Source organism: Nannobrachium achirus (genome assembly GCF_963921795.1).
Source record: "Nannobrachium achirus genome assembly, chromosome: 2".
NCBI lineage: Eukaryota > Metazoa > Chordata > Actinopteri > Myctophiformes > Myctophidae > Nannobrachium > Nannobrachium achirus.
In genome coordinates, this window is record NC_137811.1 from 34560690 (window position 1) to 34573854 (window position 13165).

General features: G+C 46.7%; 1 protein-coding gene across 1 annotated transcript; it reads right to left on the minus strand.

The window, feature by feature from the left end:
* Positions 1-7213: 7213 nt before the first annotated feature.
* Positions 7214-8788, minus strand: LOC308297823 (LETM1 domain-containing protein LETM2, mitochondrial-like; the record flags this gene model as incomplete). The annotated part of the gene is made up of 1 exon (XM_080741390.1): positions 7214-8788. Exon 1 carries the CDS (start codon positions 8690-8692, stop codon positions 7214-7216), a length of 1479 nt encoding a protein of 492 aa, XP_080597516.1. The 5' UTR covers positions 8693-8788.
* Between the last annotated feature and the right edge of the window lie 4377 nt (positions 8789-13165).

Here is a 13165-nt window from a genome sequence, read left to right on the forward strand (position 1 = left end):
TGTACACCGTTTTTCTGATCCTTCATTGTGTCCAAGGTGATTTGTATATATAAATATATATTAACCTGTTATGTATTTTTTTTTGGCTCACCGGTAGCGGGGCCTTTTTCACAGTTGGGGCCAGTGTTACAATACTACCCCCCAATCTGTGTTTAAGATTTCAGCCTGGTGGGCATGTCCCGGCACCGCTGAATCCAGATGCAGTTTTCTTCGCTCACTGAAGCCACCAAGCACCTTTTGCAAAGAAGGGGGACAAAACAGTAGTCACCCTGGAAACGCATCATGTGGACACGGGAGAGTCCGCTCCTCTCCGCCCAGCCTCACTGACTAAGCAATATGAAGCCACTGAACAAGAACAGTCCCTGTCATAGCACTTCCCAATAGATTTGAATGAAAGGACATGGAAGCAACTTATTTTGGCTCTGTGTATGTAATAGTATGGGGACTCTGTTGGGGTGGGGGTTATTTTTTAAAGAAAATAAATTTGTTTTTTATTACTCTTTGTTTTTGTGTTTTTGTTTTAAGTAGGTAGATGGGTGGATGGATAGATGGATAGGTCGACAGATTTATCCCCTGGAAATTAATTGGCACTAAAAAACTCAAGAAAGAGCTGTGAGACACTGTGGTTCCCTTGACACATCACTGTGACATCACAGGTGACATCACCTATTGCGGCTGTAGGCCATTCAAAAATCACACCCGTGTGAACTGAGCGGTGGGGGGGGGGGGGGTGTGTGTGTGTGTGTGTGTGTGTGTGTGTGTGTGTGTGTGTGTATTGCAGTTGATGCACAGGCCAGGCTAGACTCAACAGCACCTCTCTGGTCACCCAGGGTACTGAGGCTACATACACCAGAGGCTACAGACAGACAGACAGACAGACACACAGACACGGATACACACACGGCCACGCTATGGAGACGGTGTGACCACCGCTCAAAAAGAGCCGCGAGGAGCTAAACATGAGAGTGTAGACACTTGTATGACGCGCACGCAAAAGAATTCAGGTCCACAGCAGGAATCGCGTTTGACCATTTAATTCTTAGTAAAACAGATAAAGTATAACAGTTCCCAGCACACTATTATACATACTACCGTTGATGTTATTTTACGTTTGATGCGGTCAACAGAAATTGTCGCTCCCACGCTCACCCCCTCTCCGTCCACATTCCCCAATGTCAATCAAAGGTGCATCTATTCATGTCAATGAACATTTACATTTAAGTCATTCTGGCTCCTACATACCGGCCCCTAATTATGGGAACAATAATTACACAATCATAACATGTAGGAGACAGCAAGAAAACACTTAAAAACGATCTTCTTTTCTTCTTTAGGCACAAAACAAAGTTCAGCCTAATAAAGTGATGTTATCCATCACTCAGTGAGTCAAGTCAGGGGAAAAACATCAATGTCATTGTGTGTGGGGGGGGGGTCAATGTCTGTATACATGTCTATGAAGTTCATAGGTCAACCGCAGTCCTCATGGATCTTCTGATTCCTGTAGAAGGCAAACTTTGGTGATAGGCCTATCCAGGTAGTTGGTCTTTGTCTTGATCCGCACACAGCGTACAAGTCCTCTTCTATCTGGTGTGGTTTGCACAATCTTTCCAGTGAGCCATGAGTTGCGTGGTGCTGAGTCATCAACCATAAGAACAATATCTCCATGAATGAAGTTGCGCTTGACTCTTGACCACTTCTGACGTTCCTGAAGTAGAGGTAAGTATTCCTTGATCCACCTTTTCCAGAACAAGTCAGCTATATACTGTACTTGTTTCCATCTGCGGAATACATATCCATACATATCCTCCTTTTGAAAGCATCCTGGTGGCAATGAAGGCTTGATTTTAAGCAGCAAAGGATGGTTGGGAGTTAGTGCCTCCAGATCGTTTGGATCTGTTGATGCTCTTGTAATGGGTCGGCTGTTGATGATAGATTCCACTTCGCAAAGAACTGTGTGCAGACCCTCTTCATCAAGGTTCTGTACTTTCAGGGTGGAATTCAGTACCTTCCTCACAGATCTTATCAGCCTTTCCCAGACTCCTCCATGATGGGATCCAGTAGGTGGATTAAAGATCCACTTAATTCCTTTCTGAAGTAGGGTGTCATTGATTCGAGCCAGATTCCAACTTTCCATTGCTTCTCTCAGTTCCCGCTCAGCTCCGACAAAATTGGTTCCATTATCTGAGCGCAGTTCCAACACTTGTCCTCGTCTTGAGATGAAGCGTCGAAGGGCATTAATGAAGGAATCCGTATCCAATGACGGTGCTACTTCAATGTGGATGGCTCTTATCGCCAAGCATGTGAAGAGAACTCCATATTTCTTCACCATACTCCTTCCTCGCTTAACTTCGAAAGGCCCAAATAAATCAACTCCAACATGAGAGAATGGAGGGTGATCTGCAGAAACTCTGTCTTGAGGTAAATCTGCCATCTGCTGGTGCGCTGGAGTTGCATTCAGACGCCTGCAGACAATGCACTTGGACAGAACTTTCCGTATGGCCACACTAGCACCAGGGATCCAATATCTTTGGCGTAGGCTAGATAGCATGTGGTTACGACCTCCATGTCCTACATCTTGGTGTACTTGCTGCAGAATGATATCACAAATGTGAAGATCTTTTGCCAATATGGCTGGATGTTTACTTTCTTCAGGCATGGCCGATCTACTGAGTCGTCCTCCAACTCTCAGAATGCCATCTTCAAGTATTGGGTTGAGCTTGTAGATATGACTAGTCCTTTTCACATTCTCTCCTTTCTGCAAACAGTTGAGTTCATCAGGAAACCTCTTCCTCTGACAGGAGCGGACGATTTCCATCTCTGCTCTTTTGAGTTCCTCCACTGAAAGAGAACTGACATGTTCCTTGATCATCTGCAATTCTCCTTCCATCTTTCTTTCCTGTTGATCTTTATTCAAACCAGATTGAGGAAGAGTGACACTCAATTCTTTCCTCCTCCGGCTGAGACAACGCAGCAGGTTCCCAAACTTGAGAATCCAGCCCACAATCCTCTTCAAACGTCTCCAAGACGAAACGCGATCAATCAGGTGGGCCACAGCATCAACTTCCTCTTCGGCCTGCACCGCATTAACCAAGACAATCAACTTGACCTCCGGGTCATCTGGGGAGATCTTTAAATTGTCATCTGGGTTGACAGGCCATTCCTCTTCAGACCCAGTCAAAAACCGTGGTCCAGAAACCCATGTGTCATCTTTCAGTAGTGTTTCCACCTTGACTCCCCTGGAGGCAATGTCAGCAGGATTGCTTGTGGTGTTGACATACCTCCACTGAGATGGATTGGACACACCGAGTATTTTTGAGACCCTTTTGGCTACAAAAGTCTAGAACCTTGAGGTCTCATTCCTGATATACTTCAACACTGAAGTACTATCAGTCCAGAAAATTGAGTCTTGAAGTTGCATTTGCAGCTCCTTCCTCCACAACCTGTCCATTCGACTTGCCACCATTGCTGCTGTCAGCTCCATACGAGGGATGGTAATGGCTTTCAATGGGGCAACTCTGGCTTTTCCCATGATGAAGGTACAGTGCACTTCTCTGTGGATGTTGTGTAATAACAGGTAAGTAACTGTTCCATACCCGCTTTCACTTGCATCTGCGAAGTGGTGCAACTGCGCAGAGATCACTTCTCCAAAATCCTCTGGTTTCAAGCATCGGGGAACTTTAAAACCTTCAAGCTGACAGAGCTCCTTCAGCCAACTTGTCCACTCTTCAGCAGATGTAGATGGTATCACGTCATCCCAACCTAGATCTTTTCTGCACAGGTCTTGTAGGATGATTTTGGCTGACAGCACCACAGGCGCCAAGAATCCTAAGGGGTCATAGATCGAACTGACTGTGGAGAGGATCCCTCTTCTGGTCAAGGGTTTGTCACTGAGCATGAGCTTGAACATAAATGCATCAGATTCCACACACCACTAAACACCCAATGCTCTTTCAACAGGAAGTGTGTCGTTATCCAAGTCCAGATCCTTAACTTCTTTTGCTCTCTCCTTTGCTGGTATAGCAGCCAGCACTCTGCGTCGGTTGCTTATCCACTTTGTCAGTAGGAAACCCCCTTTAGAACACAGTGCACGTAGATCTTGGTACAGTGTGATCGCCTCCTCTTCAGATGTTACTGACGCCAGGCAATCATCTACATAGAAGTTGTTAAGGACAGTTTCAGTTACTCTGGTTGCGAACTGGTCTTTATTATCACACACTTCCTCAGAGCAAAACATGCACAACTTGGCGAGGATGTGGCTCCGAACAGATGTGCAACCATCCTGTGTTCTATCAGGTTCTTCTCATGGTCTCCATCTGGCCACCAGAGAAACCTCAGCAGGTCTGAATCCTCAGATGTTACTTTGACCTGATGATACATGGCCTCAATGTCTGCCATGAGTACAACAGGCTCCTTCCTAAATCTGGTCATTACTCCAATAGTGAGCCGGTAAGGTCTGGGCCCTGTAGAAGCTGAGCATTCAATGATGTTCCCTGGAATGTAGCTCCACAGTCAAATACGACCCTGATCTTTCTCTTCTTAGGGTGGTATACACCATGGTGTGGTATATACATACCCTACCATCACTGCGTTCCAGATCCTCGGCAGGCACCTTCTCTGCGTAGCCCTTAGAGATTATGTCATTCATGAAAGCAGTGTAGTCAGCATGAAATGAAGCATCTTTATGAAACCTTCTTTTGAGGCTCAGAGTGCGTTGTTCTGCTACTCTCCTGTTGTTTGGCATGTTCACATCTCTTTTCTTCAAAGGCAAGCCAATTGTGTAATGGCTATCAATCAACCTTGCAGATTCTGCCACATACTCCATGAACTGACCATCTTCTCTTGACAACCCCATCTGCTCATCTTCACTGCATTCAGGGAAATCAACTTTCAGCTGCTGCTTCCACAGGTCATCAAGGCTTGCAATGGAAATTCTATTGACTGTGACATCTGGTTGTCCACGAGCAGTGTCATTCCTTCCGTCTCCTCTGAGAGGTCCATTCACTGTCCAGCCCAGCATTGTTTTGACTGCGTATGGGCCTCCTTCTGCACTTCTCACAACTTGCCATGGTTCCAGAGCCTTGGACACGTTGGTTCCAATCAAAAGGTCAATACCTGAATCAACTTCAGTTATTACCACATGTTTAAGGTGTTGCCATCGTTGCAGGTCTTTCTGTCTTGGAATGTTGCCTTGATGAACTGGCATACTTTTCTGTGTATAGATGTCAGGTAGGTCACATGAACACTCGCCATCCAAACCAGACACTTCCAAACCTGCAACTATATGGCTTCCAATAACCTTCTCTTGTCCCATCGTTCTAAGGAGAATGTTGGTTCTTCTTCCCCTGAGATTGAGCTTGTTCATCAGTCGCTCCGTACAAAATGATGCCGAGCTCCCAGGATCCAAGAAGGCATATGTAATCAATGTCTCTTGTCCTTTCTTGGCCTTGACTTGAACTGGTACAATAGCTAGTGTGCAGTCTTGTTCACCGGCCCCTGTTAGACCACTCGATTGCACAGAAATCAGAGCACTGCTCACTGCGGTCTCGGATTCTCCTGTGGCTTGCAGAACGTTTTCTGCTCTCTCTCTTGAGTAAACATGAAGGATGCTGGGGTGCTTCAAACTGCATACCTTACATGACAGGCGCTTCTTGCAGTTTCTACTTATGTGCCCAACACACAAGCATCCGAAACACACACCGTGTTCTTTTAAGAAGCCAATTTTCTCACTATGCATTTTCTTCTCCAATTGAAGGCAAAGATCCAACGTGTGTCTACCTCCACAAAACAGGCAAACTGTAGTTTCATATGAGCTTCTCTCCTTCACCTCTGTACCAGGTTCAACATCACTTTCCACTGTTGCAATGGTGGTGGCAAAGCTACTTCCCTTTTGGACTCTGGGTTTCCACAGATCCTTTTTTAATGCCATTGACGGAGCATCCTGTATGTCTCCAAAGATTGGATCACTTGCGATCTTCACTTCTCTCTCAATGAAGTTAACGATGTCAATGAATGTAGCTCTCAGGCCGCTCCTTTCCTGCAAGTCACAGGCTTTGGTTCTCCATTTGTCCCTGTGTTTGTAGGGCAATTTCTTTATGATGGCCAGCATGTTGGTAGGTGTATTCAACTCGTACATATAATCAACCTCCTCCATGGCATTGCAACATCCTCTTAGGAAAAGACTGTATGCCTGTAGAGCTTTCACATCGTCAGATTTTATTGGTGGCCATGAAAGTGCCTTTTCCATGTAGGCGGAGGCGATTTTCTGGGCATTTCCAAAATGTTCCAGCAGCAAAGCCTTAGCCGTGGCATATCCTCTGTCATAAGCCATATGGTGACAGCTTCTGACAAGCTCCCTTGGCTGCCCCCTGGTGTACTGTTCAAGAAAGTATAAGCAGTCCTTGGGGTTGTCAGTCCTCTCTTCTATGCTGTGCTCAAAAGCCCTTATGAAAGTGTAATATTGCAAACAATCACCATCAAAAACCTCAATGTCTCTTTTAGGCAGGAATGAAAGAGTTTGCTGTTGAACAAGCAATGCGGTTATTTGATTTTGTTGCTCCAGTACTTGTATTATTTGACTTTGTTCACTGCTGCTTGTTGTGGACCGATTCCTTGGTGTGGCTGGCTGAATGCTTTGTACTGGTGAATGATTGTTTTGTATTGCTGGTTGGTTGTTTTGTATTCCTGGGTGGTTAGTTTGTATTGCTGGGGGACTGGTTTGTATTACTGAGTGGCTGGCTGATATTGTTGGGTGATTGATTTGTTGCTGAGCTCCATTCCTTCTTTTAGGTATTGCACCCAAACTATATGGGTTGGGCTGGCCTCCTGCTGACTTATTAGCATGAGGCACAAATGATTTTGCATCCGCACTGAGTGTTTTGAGTTTCCTTTGTTCTCTTTCCGCATATGAATTCATGGCATTAGATGGCTTAGATGTTCTGCTTGTGCGAGATCCTCCAGAGCTTCTCAGCACTTTCACTTTTGCCCTTGAGGCTGCTATTTCAACTTCAAGCTCAAGTTGCTCCTTTTTCTTCCTTATAAGTTCCTCTTGCTCCTCTAAAGCATGCATCTCCTTCAGGATAAAAGGAAGCCTGTGTGATGAATGGAGACGCCAGGGTTTTCACGTGGAACGGCAGGGTTCCAGTGATGTTGGATCAGCGACTCAGGGGGGACATTTTGGCAAGGTAAACCGTTCCCCTGCGCAGGTCAACACAGTTCACATTTTAGCCGACATCTGAGCCTTTTGGGCCAATTCTGCACTTTGGGCGTGGATCAGTTGGGCTTCTATGGATGGCATGTCGTGTGACGCGTCCAGAATCCTGGCCGGGTCTAATATGTGCTCCATCTTTCTGTCCATGAGGACCGGGGCGGGGTCCAGGGAGTCCACCATGACTACTGAGGCTGAGAAGTCTTTCACTGGAGCTTCATCCTCCTTAGGAGGGGCCGCAACGCTCTCTAGTTTGGGCAGAGCGGGGATGACGGGCGTCTTGGGTTTGAGTTCCGTCAGGTACATGGCACGAGACATCAGCAGCAGAGACGGAGGAACCTTCTCTGTCAGGTGGAGATCCAACCACTGATGCAGTTGCTCCTGGAGCTGCTGGGTGGTCACACCCAGTGACCTCATTCCTCTGGTGTGACACGCTGCCTGCAGCTCTGATACGCTCAGCACGGACACACCCTCCTTAGCGATCATCTCATCATCAGCCTTGATGCTCCGTAGCTTCATTAGAAGACGGAATCGCAACAGGTTGTTGGTCCCTATAGGCTGCAGCTCCAGCAGCTTGCACAGCGCCACCAGCTGGCTGCGCTCCAGGTGTTCCAGCGTCAGCTCGTCCTCAAACAGCTTGGAGAACTGCACGATGTCGCTGGTGGCCGGCTGCTCCCCCGTGTGGCGCACCTTCTGGACGTAGGTGGAGAACCCTGTCTGGGCCTTGTTCCTGCTGGCCATCTCTGTGATGGTGTCCTGGAGGAACCTGGCCAGCTCCAGCTTAGCAGCCACAGCTTTCTTCTGCTTCTCCTCCTTCTTGGACTCCGTCTCGAAGGTGGACGGCAGCATCTCAGGGAACAGTTTGAGGAAGACGGGCAGGAGGAACTCCATGAAGGGGACGATGATGAAGACCGTGAAGGGAACCAGACGGAACAGATCTGCACACGTCCTCAGCAATCGTCGGCGCTCTCTCCTGGTGAGGTTGTGTCCGTGCAGTAGCTTCCAGACCATGCTGGAGGCGATGTTGGTGTCGATGGCCAGCAGCCTGAAGCCGTTGTAGTAATGTTGGAGCTCCTCTACTACTCTCTTACTCAGAGGCTTCCTGGCCTCCACTAGCGGCCTGTCAACAGCACCGCTGCCGGGTGATGCCTGGGTCTGTGGGGGGGTCTGTGGGGGGGTGGGCCTGGCCTCGTCCAGCCGCTCACATGACTGGTGGAAGAAGCGCGATGGGACGCAGCCTAGGTGATGCAGGTGGGCTTCTGTAGGGCGTCCAAAGACCTGAGGTCTCTGGTTCTGTGGAGGTGCTACGGCCCAGTTTACTGCTCTGTGGCGGTGTGCGCGTGGGACGGTCCATTCTAGCGGCTCTGACAGCGGAGCGCTTTGAGACTTCGTGGACACCAGACGAGCGTGGTGCTGGTGTCTGGAGATCAGATGTGACCCCCTTGAACGACTCACAGCTACCAGGACTTGGGATCCGAACACGGCCATGGTGGGAAGCAGATCTAAAGGTCCGAAGAAGTGTTGTCGGGTTGTTGTTTTTAGACTTGTTCCATTTTATTCGTCATGAAAAGCCGAATTGGTGTAGTTCTCTACACCAATGGTGTCATTCTGGCTCCTACATCACCTATGTATTCCCCAGAATCCCTTTTATGCACATAGCCTTAGATCCCTGATGTCATCGTTATATATCACTGGCCAGATGGCAAAGACATGGTTCAGATAGGAATCTGCATGTATGGGCATAAAAGATATTGTATATTGTGATGTCATGGGAACCACTAACATAATCCCTTTTAGGCCCATATATGGAGATCCCTGATGTCATCAATATTAAGCCCATATCTAACAGGACTTCATATGGGAATGCCCATATATGGAGGAAGACAGCCCATATCTGTGTGGCTGGTTCAGACAGGGATCTCCATGTATGGGCATAAAAGGGATGTACTAAATACAGTATATGGATTTCCATATATGGGTACCAGGGGTCTCCATATATGGGTAACTGGTCCGATATACATCACTGGCCAGAAAGGGCGAGGTCGCTCGCGTGGCACCCTGAGGCATCTTACTAGTCGCCTAGCTGGATCATCCCCATCGTGTTTCATTCTGCTTAAGAATGGCCTGAATGGTGGAGGGGGCATGGTGGCGCAGTGGTTAGCGCTTCGCCTCACAGCTCGAAGGTCCTGGGTACGATTCCCGCCGGGGGACGCTGTGGGTGCTGGGGTCGTGTTTCTCCCTCCGCGTCATCAACGCCCACACCCTAGGTGGGGTCGGCGATAGGGCCTTTCTGTGTGGAGTTTGCATGTTCTCCCCGTGTCTCCTAGGGTTGATACCCTCACAAAAACATGCAGTAATCCTGGTCTCAATAATGCCTCCCCCTGGCCAGCCGGGGCGCTTGATGGAGGGGAAAGGAACTGGATGGAATAACGTGTTCCTTCCACGCGCTACATTCATCCTGGGGAAATCCCCCTATCAGGTGAAAAGAAACAACTTGGACTACTCATGCATTGAAGGAAGCATGAGGTCAGTCCATTGTCTCCCCAGGCACGGCAGAGGGAGAGCAGAGCCCAGGATTACATAGGCAATTGGCACTGGGTGAAAATGGGTTGCAAAATCGTGGGATAAAAAAAATAAGAATGGCCTGAGTGGTTAGCGCCATTGGGTGGACAACTCATTGGGTGAAGTGTGGAGATGATGGTTTGTCATCAGAATATAACTGATTGAAACTCTTATGTGGTGTGGACACGCTGGTGCCTCTTCAGAGTCTGTGACACTGTTTACACACAAAGGGTTTTTCTCCAGTGTGGATACGCTGGTGCTTCTTCAGAGTCCCTAACACACTGAAACCTTTGTCACACTGTTTACACACAAAGGGTTTTTCTCCCGTGTGGATACGCTGGTGGTTCTTCAGAGTTGCTAACACACTGAAACCCTTGTCACACTGATTACACACAAAGGGTTTTTCACCAGTATGGACACGCTGATGTGTCTTCAGGTGACTTAAAACACTGAAACTCTTGTCACACTGTTTACACACAAAGGGTTTTTCTCCAGTGTGGACACGCTGATGTGTCTTCAGAGTCCATAACACACTGAAACTCTTGTCACACTGTTTACACACAAAGAGTTTTTCACCAGTATGGACATGCTGGTGTGTCTTCAGGTTATTTAACTGACTGAAACCCTTGTCACAGTGTTTACACACAAAGGGTTTTTCTCCAGTGTGGACACGCTGATGTGTCTCCAGGTGACCTAACTGACTGAAACCCTTGTCACAGTGTTTACATACAAAGGGTTTTTCTCCAGTGTGGACACGCTGGTGCTTCTTCAGATTACCTAACTCACTGAAACTCTTGTCACACTGTCTACAGATGAAGGGTTTTTCACCAGTATGGACACGCTTATGTGTCTCCAGGTGACCTAACTGACTGAAGCCCTTGTCACAGTGTTTACACTGCAAAGGTTTTTCTTTGGTGTGGACATGCTGGACATGATGTGTCGATACCTCAATGAAACTCGTATCACATAAGAGGTTTTCTTTCCTGTGTAAGTCATCAAATGTTTCTTTACTTCTACTGGCTGCGTTGAAGTCCTCGCAAGATCTCGGTTTGTCTGTGTCTCCTTGTTTCTGTCTGGTTACACAGCTGGTGATCGTCGGGCAGGAAGATGAGGGCAGCTGTCCATTGCTCATCATTTGAAGGTAGATGTTGTTGTGGCTCCTCTTCATGTTCATGAGGGTGACCTGAGACGTGAGGACACGTGGACAGGCGTGGACAGGACACCTGCTACTTGGACTCTAAATTGGAAGGCGTTTCTTGCAGGTTGGAAAGACTAATTGCGACCGTCAGGGAGCAGTTTACTATGAAAACCTCCACCGGCCGTCCGTCGGTCGGTCACACGTCACACGTCACACGTCACACCTTTGCCCTGCTCATATCTCCGCATCAGTATGACATCACACCACATGTGTACACAAACCTTTGTGTACGTTGCTGTGGCAACAGTCTGTTGTTGCTGGTTTGTTAGTGTACGTTAGCAACCACCTTAGCAACCATGGTTTTACCCTAGCAACCAACTGTTTACCCTAGCAACCAACTGTTTACCATAGCAACCATGTTTTTTTACCCTAGCAACCAACTGTTTACCATAGCAACCAGATACGCAGAGCAGGGATCTCCATATATGGGCATAAACAGGTGACATCACACTGATGTCAGATACTCAGAGCAGGGATTTCTCCATAATATATGGGCATAAAAGGGATTCTGTTAGGGATCTCCATATATGGGCATAAAGGGGATTCTGTTAGGGATCTCCATATATGGGCATACAAGGGATTCTGTTAGGGATCTCCATATATGGGCATAAAAGGGATTCTGTTAGGGATCTCCATATATGGGCATAAAAGGGATTCTGTTAGGGATCTCCATATATGGGCATAAAAGGGATTCTGTTAGGGATCTCCATATATGGGCATAAAAGGGATTCTGTTAGGGATCTCCATATATGGGCATAAAAGGGATTCTGTTAGGGATCTCCATATATGGGCATAAAAGGGATTCTGTTAGCTGTTAGTGATCTCCATATATGGGCATAAAAGGGATGCTGTTAGGGATCTCCATATATGGGCATAAAAGGGATTCTGTTAGGGATCTCCATATATGGGCATGAAAGGGATTCTGTTAGGGATCTCCATATATGGGCATAAAAGGGATTGTATCCCAGATGATGCCCTGTTAGGAGATCCACACTAACAGAATCCATATATGGTCCTACCGATAAGCCAACCCTGGCGATAAGGTCTGAGTCGAAGAAATGCTTCTTTCCTGGCAAGAATTGCCCCTTTATACTGTAGGGCTCGTTTGTGTATTGTATGACATCACGCCACATCATCGGCTGAGGACTGTGTGATGTCATCATATCTCCATATATGGAGACATAAGTTGCTCATGCCCAAATATGGGCTGGTGAGTTCAGACTTAGTGTGATGCGTAGGTTATCTCCATATATGGAGATTCAACTTCAATGAGTAACCATGGCAAACTGTCAACTGCCCGTATGTCTTGATAATTGGTAAAACAAATTTTTTGGCCTATTTGTGGAGATAACGGTCGCTTATCTCCCGATTAGGGAGTCTTACTGGTATATTCTCTGTCAATCTCTTTGTCTGTCTCTATATGTCCGTGACTCTCTGACTCTCACAGTACACTCTGCTGTAAAAGGTTTTCCTACGGTGGTACTCAGACTAAATGTGACATTTAGAAACTACGTCACATCTTATTCAGGTTGACCAGAGCTCTGGTCTGACATCACACAACACAAACCATTGACATCATTCCTAATAACAATTAGGAATAATATAATAACATATATGGAGATCCCAATTATAAATAATAATCGTTTTGTACTTATCGTCTATAAAATGTACTAAACTAGTGAAAACAGCAGATCTACAAGCACACGTTGTGTACTTGTAGATCTGCTGTTTTCACTAGTTTTGTGCGACAGAGGTTTCTGCCTGACTGTAGGAAAACGTTGAGATAATAGCCATTTTGGTTAGAACTGACTGAAAATAACTTTGTACTTTAAAATGATACTAAAAAACATTTCAAGTGTCCAAATAAATTCCAAATATTATCAAATGATCTCACGGCACCCCTGGACTGCCGTCGCCCCGTCACCCACTTTGAAAACCCCTGATGTAAAGCCACCAATCCTCAAGCTTATTGGACATATGCCCGTTTGTGTCTCATGGCCCTTGTATACTGTATGCACTATGCCTCAATATTATGACATCACCCTCTGGTTTGGGAGTTTGTCACCAAAATCCAGGAGAAATTCAGGAGAATTGACAATAGAGGGTATGCGCATGCATAAAGTGAATTGGCAACTCGAGTGGCAAAGTGAGTTTAACGTAACGTCGTTTAATGCAATAAGATAGGACTTTTCTGTTTGGAT